The sequence below is a fragment of the Boleophthalmus pectinirostris genome, unplaced genomic scaffold, assembly GCF_026225935.1.
Source record: "Boleophthalmus pectinirostris isolate CB_2022bp ecotype Guang Dong unplaced genomic scaffold, ASM2622593v1 HiC_scaffold_1, whole genome shotgun sequence".
Classification (NCBI taxonomy): domain Eukaryota; kingdom Metazoa; phylum Chordata; class Actinopteri; order Gobiiformes; family Gobiidae; genus Boleophthalmus; species Boleophthalmus pectinirostris.
The window spans coordinates 3,682,819-3,695,743 of record NW_026570970.1 but is presented as its reverse complement, the minus strand read 5'-3'; the positions used below and the strand labels follow the sequence as shown (position 1 = coordinate 3,695,743).

Here is a 12,925-nt window from a genome sequence, read left to right as displayed (position 1 = left end):
CTTATTAGTTTTTACCAAGCAGCACTTTGCATTTATTTTATTTTCCCATTTGTATAAAGTTAAAACAAATTGTTGGTTTAATAAAAACACAAATGGTTTTGCATTTTGTTCGAAAACTGAACCGAAACTGAACCAAACCGTGATTTTTGTTACTGTTATACCCCTAGTATTGACATAGGAAGATATCATATTGAACTCAACTTTCTGTCATTTTCAACTTTTTTTTTTACAAACTTTCATTTCACTCACGTGTATCGGACAAACATTTACAACACGTATCATCCCACCAAACGTTAAAAGGCCCAGACGACGCCGTTTTCTGATGTTCTAATGTTATTTCCTCATCCCACACAGACCTGGAGTTGTGTTTTGTTTCATTCACACGTTTAACGCACAAACTCTGCACATTTAGGCTTCACTAGAATCATTTGGATAGTTTCGGCCCTGGAATTGTCAATCTCCACTGAATTAAAGGTAAATGGAGCTGCGTCATGACATCACAAGGTGGAACTGAGCATTTTGAGCTTTGGAGACGTAAACAAACTAATAATAAAAAGTTACTCAAACGTGTGAATGAAACAAAACACAACTCCAGGTCTGTTTTTGAGGAGGTAACAACATAAAAATAGGACTTAAAGCTCAGAAGAGTCACTTTTGTGTAATATAAGACTTTGGTTTTCACAGTTTTATAGTTAAATCCTTTCATATGCACTTTCTTGTGCAGTGCAGCAGGTCTGATGGACTGAGGATTACACAGTAATGCCACAGTTTAAGTTTACAGCAGTGGTGTTTTATACGAGTGTGGAGATGGAGACTGGTCAGAGTCCTGCACCGGGTCGTGTCGGTAGTCGCTGAAACGGACGGGTTTTAACGTTCTGGAGTTTTACAGGCGGGTAGTGATCACACACGGGCGAGTCAGGAGAATCAAACGAACGACGAACAGGAGAAAAGTACTTGACATGTGCCCAGGTCGTCCGTTGCCCTGGAAACAAGAGACATTTCCCATTTTTTCCCGAAACGATGGACCAAACAAAGATACTTTAGTGTTTTTATTACATAAAACTGTCAGCGGAGGAAATTGGTTCGATGCTGGGCTCCTGGTTTAATCCTGGTTAAGTCCTGGTTTAGTCCTGGTTTAGTCCTGGTTTAGTCCTGGTTTAGTCCTGGTTTAGTCCTGGTTTAGTCCTGGGCCAAAAATTGAACCCGTGCAAGACTCTGAGACCAGTGCGTGTTTTTCTTGAGATGCAAACGGTTTTATAATGTGGAATTTTGTGATTTTACTGTTTTGTATTGATTGGATTCTCTGCTCTATTGGAAAAAAAGAGATTCTGAATAATAATGAGACGTCCTGGTGAAATAAATGTAAACAAAATAAATAAAAATAAAATAAATTCTTGCGTTCAGTCTGTCTGCTCAGGTTTGGCCCCGTGTGTTTGGCTCCGGGCTCCGCAGGTTCCCGTACAGCTGGAGGTTTTGAGGCTCAGAATTTGCTGCTGTGAAGTTGGGCCACTTTCTTCAAGAAGTCCTTCTGGTCTGAGCCGAGCCTGGTCCTGCCGCTGACCTCCTGCCACTCCAAAGACTCCACCGAGTGCTGACTCTTGAAATAAGTAAAGTATCAGAATGTAGGAAAGAGTTACACTCCAACAGGGTCAAGTTAAACCTGTGAGATTCTTTCAAGTTGTTGACAAAAAATTTAAAAACTCATGTCGGTAACGGAGGGAATGAAATATGCAGCACTTTTTTGGGCAATAAATCCAAACAGTGATAACTCTTGGTTCTCACTTCCATATCCTTAACAAACTGGTTTGAATATTTGCTTCATATAGTTTTCTACCATATGGAACAAGATTAGGTTGAAAAACCTCTGACTTTTTGACTCATGAGATTTTTTATTAAGAAAGTTCATGGTAACGGAGGGAAAAGTAACGGAGGGAAAATTGTTCAAACAAGTAGAAGGTGCAGGATTTTACATCATTTGTCACTTTTTTCTTCTGAATACTTTAATATTACTTCAAAATGAAAGGAAACTATTTCTATAAAATATGTCAGTCCTTCCAAGAACATTTTTATCATTTTAAATAATTTTTTTTTTAATCCTGTCCCTTCATCAACAGTTCAAAGATGGAATAACACAAGATATGATGAAATACAAACATTTATTTACATGATTTTCAGGTCTTTGAAATTTGGGAAATAATTTTTGTTCCATGTTTCATACATGGTCTGTTTAAAACATATGGAACTTTAGAACCAAAAATGGTCCAGAAAAAAGGTCAACAGTTTGATAAACTAGAGTACATATGTATCTGTTCAATACATTTTTATATCAGATGCATTAACTTGAATTTTTGGCCTTGTTGTTTACTTCTGCTTGACCGGCCCTCAGATATTTTAAAGACCCCATGTCACAATATTTTATTTTTCCCACAGCAACTGCCAGAATAAGGTAAATCTCGCCGTGCCCAGGTTCTGTCTGTACCTTGTTGATGTCGGCCAGCAGGGGGCAGTCTCTGGCCAGGTGCAGGTGCAGGACTGTGGTCTCCACCCAGGCGTCGTCCGTGTTCCTGGAGTCGTCCACATAACCCTCGTACAGCTCGACCATCTGAGGGCGACACCATTCAAACTCATATCTTAAACGTAAAATGAGAAAAAAAGTGTTTACCGTATTTTTCGGATTGTAACACGCACTAAAATCCTTAAATTTTCTAAAAAGTTGACAGTGCGCCTCATGTATTAATTCTGGTTGTGTTTACTGACCTACGGAAGCCCAGAGGGGTCACAACAAACACAAACACCGCAACAAATACAAACGCGACAACACACCAAAAAAAGCCACAACGGAAGTGACCGCGGGACTCTATTTTCCGACGGACCGATCGAGCGGCAAGTGAAGAAGAACTACAACGTGAAAAGCAAAGGAACGGAGAAGTTGGAAACGTAAGTAAAAGTAATTTATTGTTTTATCGTTATTTGTTTTACATTGTAGTTCTTCTTCTTCACTTGCCGCTTGATCAGTCCGTCGGAAAATAGAGTCCCGCGGTCACTTCCGTTGTGGCTTTTTTATGTTTTGTGGCATTTGTGTATGTGTTGCGGCATTTGCATTAAAATAGAATCCTGTGTTCATTTCCGTTGTGGCTTTTTTTGGTTAGTTGCGGCTTTTTGTTGTGTTGTTGCATTTGTATTTGTTGCAGCGTTTGCGTTTGTTGTGACCCCCTCTCGGCTTCCGTAGGAAACAGTCGTTATCTGTTTTTTCCATTTTTCATTTAAACACAAAAAACGAATCATTATCTGTTTTTTCAATTGGTTTTGGAGAACATTTGTTTTTTCATTTTCTTATTTTTGGTTTTATATTGAAAAACGAATGAATGAACGACACATGGATTCTTGAGGTTTCCCAGTGACATGTGCAGCGTCAGACGTACCTGGTCTTTATCTTTGAGGACCTTCCTGATCTTCTGACACGCCTTGTTCCCCAGAGTTTTCTCCAGATTCTGAGGCAGATCTTCAGCAGAGTCCACTTCTCCCTGAAGAAAAGGACAGAGTCAGTTATGGTCAGGGTTTTTGTTAGGGTCAAGAGTTAGAGTCGGAAATTTACCGATTCATCACCAATTATAGCAGTTGATAAATTTAAATATCTTGGTTTATGAACCGAAGATATTTACTTTTTAATATTTTACTATGTATTTACTATATATAGTAAAATATATATACTATTATATAATATAAAATATTTACTATTTAAGATATTTACTTGGTTTATTAAACCAAGACTAAACCAGGATTGGACCAGGACAGAACCAGGACTAAACAAGGACTAAACCAGGACTAAATCAGGACTAAACCAGGACTGAATCAGGACTAAACCAGGTCTAAATCCGAGACCAAAACCAGGACTAAACCAGGTCTAAACCAGATCTAAACCAGGACTAAACCAGGACTAAACCAGGACTAAACCAGATCTAAACCAGGACTAAACCAGAACCTAACCAGGTCTAAACCAGGTCTAAACCAGATCTAAACCAGGACTAAACCAGGACTAAACCAGGACTAAACCAGGTCTAAACCAGATCTAAACCAGGACTAAACCAGAACCTAACCAGGTCTAAACCAGGTCTAAACCAAAACTGAACCAGGACTAAACCAGGACTGAACCAAGACTAAACCAGGTCTAAACCAGGTCTAAACATGGTCTAAACCAGGACTGAACCAGGTCTGAACCAGGACTAAACCAACTCTAAACCAGTTCTAAACCTGGTCTCAGTCCTGGTCCCAGTCCCGGTCTGGTCCAAGTCCAAACTCTGCCAAAACCACCTCAGGAAACAAGAAAAAGACGGTAAAACTTGAAAACCTGGAGTGTGGAGTTGGGATGAACCGGACTGAAGAGTGAAGCGACCGACAAGTGCCACACATTTACGGAAACTTCTGCCAAAGACTCGGGAAGAACTTTCTCAACAATATTTGATTTGTGTCGTAAAAAGAACGAGCCACGAGTGTGTTCAGCTGTTCTATCTGACAAAGGTCGACACACACGCCAATCAAAAGTTCACAATACGTTTTGGTCGACAACAAAAGGTGTGGTGTTCTAAAACTTTTGATCGGTAGTGTTTATGTTTACAGGCTTTTCAGGTTTCGGCACTGACAGCCAAGGTTCAGTTGCGACTGTAGCTCTTTTTTTAAACTAGTAGAAGCACACACACACACTCACTCACCCCGGGTAATATCAGACATTTCTTGTTCTCGTCCTTAAACACCAGAAACTCCAGCTCAGAACACGCTCTGTCTCTCCACCTGGAATCATTAAAATAACACAGAACATACCGTATTTTTCAGACTATAAGTGTCACTTTTGTTCCTGGTTTGTGTGTTTCCTGTGACTTATTCTCCGGTGTGACTTCTAAATTAAAATGTTTTTGGTGAAGTGTGGAGAGGTTCTAGTCTTGTGTGTGAGGATCTGCTGCTCCTGTTCCTCCTGTACCACTGTCACTTGGCTCTACTGCGCATGTCTCCTGCAGAAAGAGCCTCTGTCCTGTCTGTATCATGTCAGTCGATGGCACCGTTACTTCTGCACCACTCAACAATTTAACATTTAAACTTTAAACTTATAAAGACAAAGACTGAGAAGACTGAACACAAACGCCCCCAAAAAACAAAATCAGATTCTGCAGATTACAAACTGAAAGTCGTGAAATCTGCAGCTGAAAACGGAAATCGAAAGTTTGGAGTGAGTGAGAAATTTGTGACATCGGGAGGATGCACCGTGAAACTTTCCTGGAAGTCACTGGATGGATGGACAAAGTCTGGACCATCCTGTCGGGATTCAGAAAGACTCCAATAATTCTGTAAATATAAGCCAGGTCTATCCCCCGTCTAAACCAAGGTCTAAATCAGGTCTGAACTGGAAGCTGTCCTAAACCAAGTCTAGGTCTAACTGAGGTCTAAACCAGGTCTAAACTAAGTCTAACGAAGATCTAATCCAGGTCTAATCCAGGTCTAAACCAGGTCTAAACCAGGTCTAACCCAAAGTCCTTCAGTGACACCGAAACCATCCTGTCGGGATTCAGAAAGACCCGAATAATTCTAACTGGAACTGATGCTGAGTCTGACGACAGCGACACAGAAGAGTTTGCGTCGCTCTGTTTACCTCCGGAGGTCGAGGCCGAGTTGTTCAGAAGTGACACCGAGGATGAAGAATTGAATGGATTTAGTGATTTGGAGTGAGATGGAGAGTTTGGTTAAACTTGTTCTGTTGTTTATGTTATAGTTTATCTGAAGAACTGTTCATATGTGACGTTAACAGTCTGTTCTTCTCTCTTCTATTGTTTTTACTACAACTTGACTTTACACAGGAAATGTCTGCTCCTGATCTCTGATTTTATTAAATACATTTCTCCCAAAAAGTGCCACTTATAGTAGATGTTTTTTTCTGCTTCATTAAACATGTTTTGGCCGGTGCGACTTATACTCCAGAGCGACTTGTAGTTCGAAAAATACAGTAAGTCAGAAGGAAACAACTATAACACAATTAAAAGCTCTGAAAAGTTGATTTCCTGAACAAAAGCGCTTTAATTTTCATCTTCATCCGTACCGTGTGAGGATGAGGTCGAGACTGCAGTTGGGGCCCAGGCGAGGGAGCACCCCACGGCCCCTCAGACCCGTCCTGCCTCCGGGGTTCCTGTTCACAATCAACAAGAACATCCACGATCAACAAGAACATTCACCATCAACAAGAACATTCAACATCAACAAGAACATTCGTCATCAACAAGAACATCCAACATCAACAAGAACATTTTCGTCATCAACAAGAACATTCGTCATCAACAAGAACATTCAACATCAACAAGAACATTCAACATCAACAAGAACATTCAACATCAACAAGAACATTCAACATCAACAAGAACATCATCAACATCATCAAACAAGAACATTCAACATCAACAAGAACATCCAACATCAACAAGAACATCCAACATCAACAAGAACATCCAACATCAACAAGAACATCCAACATCAACAAGAACATCCAACATCAACAAAAACATTCAACATCAACAAGAACATCCAACATCAACAAGAACATCCAACATCAACAAGAACATTCAACATCAACAAAAACATCAACATCAACAAAACATCCAACATCAACAAGAACATCCAACATCAACAAGAACATTCAACATCAACAAGAACATCCAACATCAACAAGAACATTCAACATCAACAAGAACATTCAACATCAACAAGAAACAACATCAACAAGAACATTCAACATCAACAAGAACATTCAACAAGAACATCATCAACAAGAACATCAACATCAACAAGAACATTCGTCATCAACAAGAACATCCAACATCAACAAGAACATCCAACATCAACAAGAACATCAACATCAACAAGAACATCAACATCAACAAAAACATTCAACATCAACAAGAACATCAACATCAACAAGAACATTCAACATCAACAAGAACATCCAACATCAACAAGAACATCAACAACATCAACAAGAACATTCAACATCAACAAGAACATTCAACATCAAACAAGAACATTCAACATCAACAAGAACATTCAACATCAACAAGAACATCATCACAACAAAAACAACATCATCAACAACATCAACAAGAACATTCAACATCAACAAGAACATTCAACATCAACAAGAACAATCAACAAGAACAACATCCAACATCAACAAGAACATCCAACATCAACAAGAACATTCAACATCAACAAGAACATTCGTCATCAACAAGAACATTCAACATCAACAAGAACATCAACATCAACACATCAACATCAACAAGAACATCCAACATCAACAAGAACATTCAACATCAACAAGAACATTCAACATCAACAAGAACATCCAACATCAACAAGAAACATTCAACATCAACAAAAACATTCAACATCAACAAGAACATCCAACATCAACAAGAACATCCAACATCAACAAGAACATCCAACATCAACAAAAACATTCAACATCAACAAGAACATCCAACATCAACAAGAACATTCAACATCAACAAGAACATTCAACATCAACAAGAACATCCAACATCAACAAGAACATTCAACATCAACAAGAACATTCGTCATCAACAAGAACATCAACAAGAACACAACATCAACAAGAACATCCAACATCAACAAGAACATCCAACATCAACAAGAACATCCAACATCAACAAGAACATTCAACATCAACAAGAACATCAACAAACATCAAACAAGAACATTCAACATCAACAAGAACATTCAACATCAACAAAACATCCAACATCAACAACAACAACATCAACAAGAACATTCAACATCAACAAAAACATCCAACATCAACAAGAACATCAACATCACATCAACAAGAACATCCAACATCAACAAGAACATTCAACATTCAACAAGAACATTCAACATCAACAAGAACATTCAACATCAACAAGAACATTCAACATCAACAAGAACATTCAACATCAACAAAAACATCCAACATCAACAAGAACATCAACATCAACAAGAACATCCAACATCAACAAGAACATCCAACATCAACAAGAACATCCAACATCAACAAGAACATTCAACATCAACAAGAACATTCAACATCAACAAGAACATTCAACATCAACAAGAACATCCAACATCAACAAGAACATCCACAATCAACAAGAACATCCAACATCAACAAGAAAACATCCACATCAAACAAGAACATCCAACCATCAACAAGAACATCCAACATCAACAAGAACATTCAACATCAACAAGAACATCCAACATCAACAAGAACATTCAACATCAACAAAAACATTCAACATCAACAAGAACATTCAACATCAACAAGAACATTCAACATCAACAAGAACATCCAACATCAACAAGAACATCCAACATCAACAAAAACATCCACCATCAACAAGAACATTCAACATCAACAAGAACATTCAACATCAACAAGAACATCAACATCAACAAGAACATCCAACATCAACAAGAACATTCAACATCAACAAGAACATCCAACATCAACAAGAACACATCAACAAGAACATCAACATCAACAAGAACATCCACATCAACAAGAACATCCAACATCAACAAGAAACATCCAACAACATCAAACAAGAACATTCAACAACATCAACAAAGAACATTCAACATCAACAAGAACATTCAAGAACATCAACAAGAACATTCAACATCAACAAAAGAACATCAACATCAACAAGAACATCCAACATCAACAAAAACATCCACATCAACAAGAACATTCAACATCAACAAGAAACATCAACATCAACAAGAACATCCAACATCAACAAAAACATCCACCATCAACAAGAACATTCACATCAACATCATCAACAAGAACATCCAACATCAACAAACACACCACAACATCAACAAGAACATCCAACATCAACAAGAACATCCAACATCAACAAGAACATTCAACATCAACAAGAACATTCAACATCAACAAGAACATCCAACATCAACAAGAACATCCAACATCAACAAGAACATCCACCATCAACAAGAACATTCAACATCAACAAGAAAGATTACACCATCTGATACTCAAGTGTGAACTTTACTTGCAAGTGTCAGATCCAGGCTCCGATCTGCAACAAAACACAAAACAGCAGGTTTAGTCCTGGCATCAGTCCTGGTTTAGTCTTGTTTTAGTCCTGGTTTAGTCCTGTTTTAGTCCTGTTTTAGACCTGGTTTAGTCCTGGTTTAGTCCTGATTCAGTCCTGGTTCATTATTATTCTTGATCAGGGAGCAGTCGTACTTGTCCACTGTGTCCGGTGAGGAGTAATACGGGGGGTTGTAGGAGCTGAAGTTCACCTGAAAACAACAACAGGATTCTGCCGTTAGTGCGGAGAAGCTTTAGACACAACACAAGACATTTTCTCTTCAGTTTCCAGTGAATAATCCTGACAACGGTCTGAGTAATTTAATGTCTCTCTTTTTTTAATTTGATGATGATTATTTATGTTTATGTTTAGAGCCTCCGTTCTGAGACTCGTACCTCCCAGGGCACCTTCTCCTCGGGCACGGGGAAGCGGGTGACTTTGCTGTCGGGGTAGTGGAGCTGACGAGCTTTCACGTGGCGACTCTCCTCTCGCTCCACCGGCTTTGTGAGGCCGTCAGTGCAGTCCTCCGCGAGAATCAGATCTGCAAAGAAAATATGAAGCTAAAAACTGCGTGTAAACTGTCGAATTGTTTTTGCTTTACCAGGAACTTTCTACTTTTTTCAAATTTATTATTAGCATTTATGGTGGTGGTGGAGGGGTTTGAGGGCCTGAATGATCCCGGGAGCTATATTGTCGGGGACTTTATGGTCCTGGTAGAGTCACCCAAGACAAACAGGTCCAGGGGGGACGGATCAGACGAAGAACGGTTCAGAAGCCCTTTACTATGATGTCCACACAGAAGCCAGATACGTCGCTCGGAATGGCGTCGCCGGGGCCCCCACCCTGGAGCCAGGCTTGGGGTGGGTGCTCAACGGCAAGTGTTTGGGAACGCCTTTCCATGGGCCCACCACCTGCGGGAGGAGCCATAAGGGGCCGGTGCTGTGAGATCTGGGCGGCAGTCGAAGGCGGGGGGCCTCGACGACCGGGTCTACGGACATGGAGACTAGCCCCGGACTATCCAAGTGGCCTGGGTGGCATTTGAAAAAAATCAGATCTGTGTAGTTCAGATACAGGAGCGTAGGGACAAAAAAATCGGATTTGGGTCACTTCGGGCTGCAGACTGAACGCAGCCTTGGATATGTGCTCCTAAAACCGACACATATCTGATCTTTTGACACGTGACTTCAGTCTGAACGGTCAGGTCACGTTCATCCACCTACACATCAGACTTAGTCTACGTTCAGACTGCAGGGCTTAACGCTCAATTCCGATTTTTTTGTGAAATCCGATGTTTTTGCGAGGTGGTTCACATTTCCAGTGAAATGTGACTTGTGTGTGACTCCAGTGTGAACATTAAACAGTCCAAAAGTGTCCCACATGTGACACTGGAGACACGACGACGTCAACCGCAGTGAGCGTCTCTGTGTTTACGGAAGTTGTCCAAACATGGACGCAGCATCGAGCACCTGGAGATTTTAAAGTTCCTCTCGTACCAGAGCCAGAACATGAACAACTTACTTGTTTTAAGGAGGAGATTGAGAAGGAGAAGGACGAGGTTTTTGGTCGTGGTGTTTTGTGGTGAGTGGTGATGTGCTTCACTTCAGTCACATGGATCATTAACAATTTTCACCTACTTCAGCACAGAATAGTGACGTTTGTGTCTTGTTGATAACGTGTAGGTGGATGAATGCACTTTGTCCGTTCAGACTGAAGTCACATGTCAAAAGATCAGATATGTATCAGTTTCATGAGCACATATCCAAGTGTCCTGGGTCACATTTGAAAAAATCAGATCTGTGTCGTTCAGACTGTCATTAAAAGATCAGATACAAGAGCATAGAGGCCAAAAAATTGGATTTGGGTCACTTCAGGCTGCAGTCTGAACGCAGCCTTAGAGTCTCGACAATGGAGGGAACGTGAGGTTAGAGAGTTTATTCATATTTGGGGGGATCTCTGTATTTCCAAATTGGGGGAGTCTTATCGGAACTGGGCGGTTTTTGAAATGACTCCTAAAGAAATGTCCGAGCGCGGCTACAGACGGACCTGACTCCAATGTCAACGAAAAATAAAGAACCTGCGAGAAAAACACAAGGAGGATAAAGACTCAAACAAACGAAGCGGCCGTGGACGTGTGACCTGAACATTTTACCAACAACTGGACCAGATTTTAGGAAGTGAGCCCAGAGTTTAGGCGACTTCCGTAAACAATGCTCATGTGGGACACTTTTGGGGCGTTTAAAGTAGGGGTGTCAAATTATCGCGTTAATTGCGATTAATTAATTACAGTCATATTTAGCGCGTTATGTTTTTTAATCGCGTTAATCTAATTTTTAATCTCTAACTTTACTGTTTCTGTATGTGAGTTGCCTTATTATAAAATCTGTTTTTATGTGTTGTTGGGACAATAACACATCGCTTCCGCAAACAATTGTGATTTTCTTTCTCGTTCTCGACGCATCTGTGATAAACCTGCACACGTCTGAAAACATCACGACACAAACACAGAACAGACTCACCTTCACCTTCAACACTGTCAGAAAACTCAGATTCCACTGAGTCGTGTCCTTCAGTCCCACAGAAGCTGAACCGCATCAGCGACACAAGAGCTTTTTTTTTTTTCTCGCTTAGTTTATGCAAATTAGACATGCGGTTTTTAAGTTTCGTTTCTGTGAGATTTGCGCAAATCAGCATTAAACACATTATAATTTCAAACGAGCTGATGTGGTTCTAGTGTTCATGGTTTATATGTAATAATAATAATGTAATAATGAATTTAAATGAAAATACCTCAAGTTGAAGGCTTTTCTCAGCTATTTTTAGGTGAGATTAAAAAGAGATTAATTAGATTAATTAATTATGATCTGTAATTAATTAATCTCTCAATTTTTTTAATCGCCTGACAGCACTAGTTTAAAGTTCACACTGGAGATCACACACAAGTCACATTTAACTGGAAATGTGAACGGCAATAACAGCTTCACCGGCGCTAGAAAAGTTCCTCAGTGCCTCTTTAACGTGAATGACTGTCAGATGTTTTACTCAGTGATGGAGCGTCCGTCGGTCTGAATCCTGCCGGTCTCAGATTGTCCATGATCCACTGCAGAGCTCGGGCCGACTGCACCATCTGGACGGAACAAAGAGAAGAGCTGAGATGGTGAAAACGAGACGGGTTAGATTTTATTTAACTTTACAAGTAGTTTTATACTTTTATACTCTATACTTTTCTGTTGGAGGCTTTGAGCTGTTTTTGCTTTGTCTGGAATGTTTCACAGTGTGGCTTTAAACCTTTCTATCTTCACGGAGACCAAACCGGACTAATCCGTGTGTCATTCGTTCATTCGTTTTTCAATATAAAACCAAAAATAAGAAAATGAAAATTATTTGTTTCCAAAACCAAAATGAAAAAATGGATAATGAATCATTTTTTTTCAGTTTTCGATTTTGTGTTTAAATGAAAAATGGAAAAAACGGATGACGGACGTTTCCCGTTTACATGACGTCTGTGACTGCGTTGCCGGACTTTTGCACTGCAGAAGGATGGGACCAGGATGGAAAACTGAAAAAACAAATCATTATCTGTTTTTTTCATTTTAGTTTTGAACATAAATAAAGAAGAAAACTGTTGTTTTGTCATTTTTTTTTTTCTTATTTTTGGTTTTATATTGAAAATGAATGAACGAACAAAACACAGATTCAAACCAAGTTACAGATCAGCTGCTAGCAGGTCTAAAGTAGGACTAAACTAGGACTAAACCAGGTCTAAAACC

General features: G+C 39.7%; 1 protein-coding gene across 1 annotated transcript in view; it reads right to left on the bottom strand.

The window, feature by feature from the left end:
* Window positions 1–1,480: 1,480 nt before the first annotated feature.
* Window positions 1,481–12,925, bottom strand: part of trpm2 (transient receptor potential cation channel, subfamily M, member 2) — a 66,690-nt gene continuing 55,245 nt past the window's right edge. Inside the window, exons 25-32 of the mRNA XM_055150761.1 lie at window positions 12,198–12,282; window positions 9,554–9,699; window positions 9,279–9,369; window positions 6,086–6,176; window positions 4,710–4,788; window positions 3,423–3,524; window positions 2,480–2,602; window positions 1,481–1,591 (exon numbers count right to left, since the gene is read on the bottom strand). Of these exons, the coding sequence (XP_055006736.1) occupies window positions 1,481–1,591; window positions 2,480–2,602; window positions 3,423–3,524; window positions 4,710–4,788; window positions 6,086–6,176; window positions 9,279–9,369; window positions 9,554–9,699; window positions 12,198–12,282 (828 nt within the window). The remainder of the gene's footprint in view (window positions 1,592–2,479; window positions 2,603–3,422; window positions 3,525–4,709; window positions 4,789–6,085; window positions 6,177–9,278; window positions 9,370–9,553; window positions 9,700–12,197; window positions 12,283–12,925) is intronic.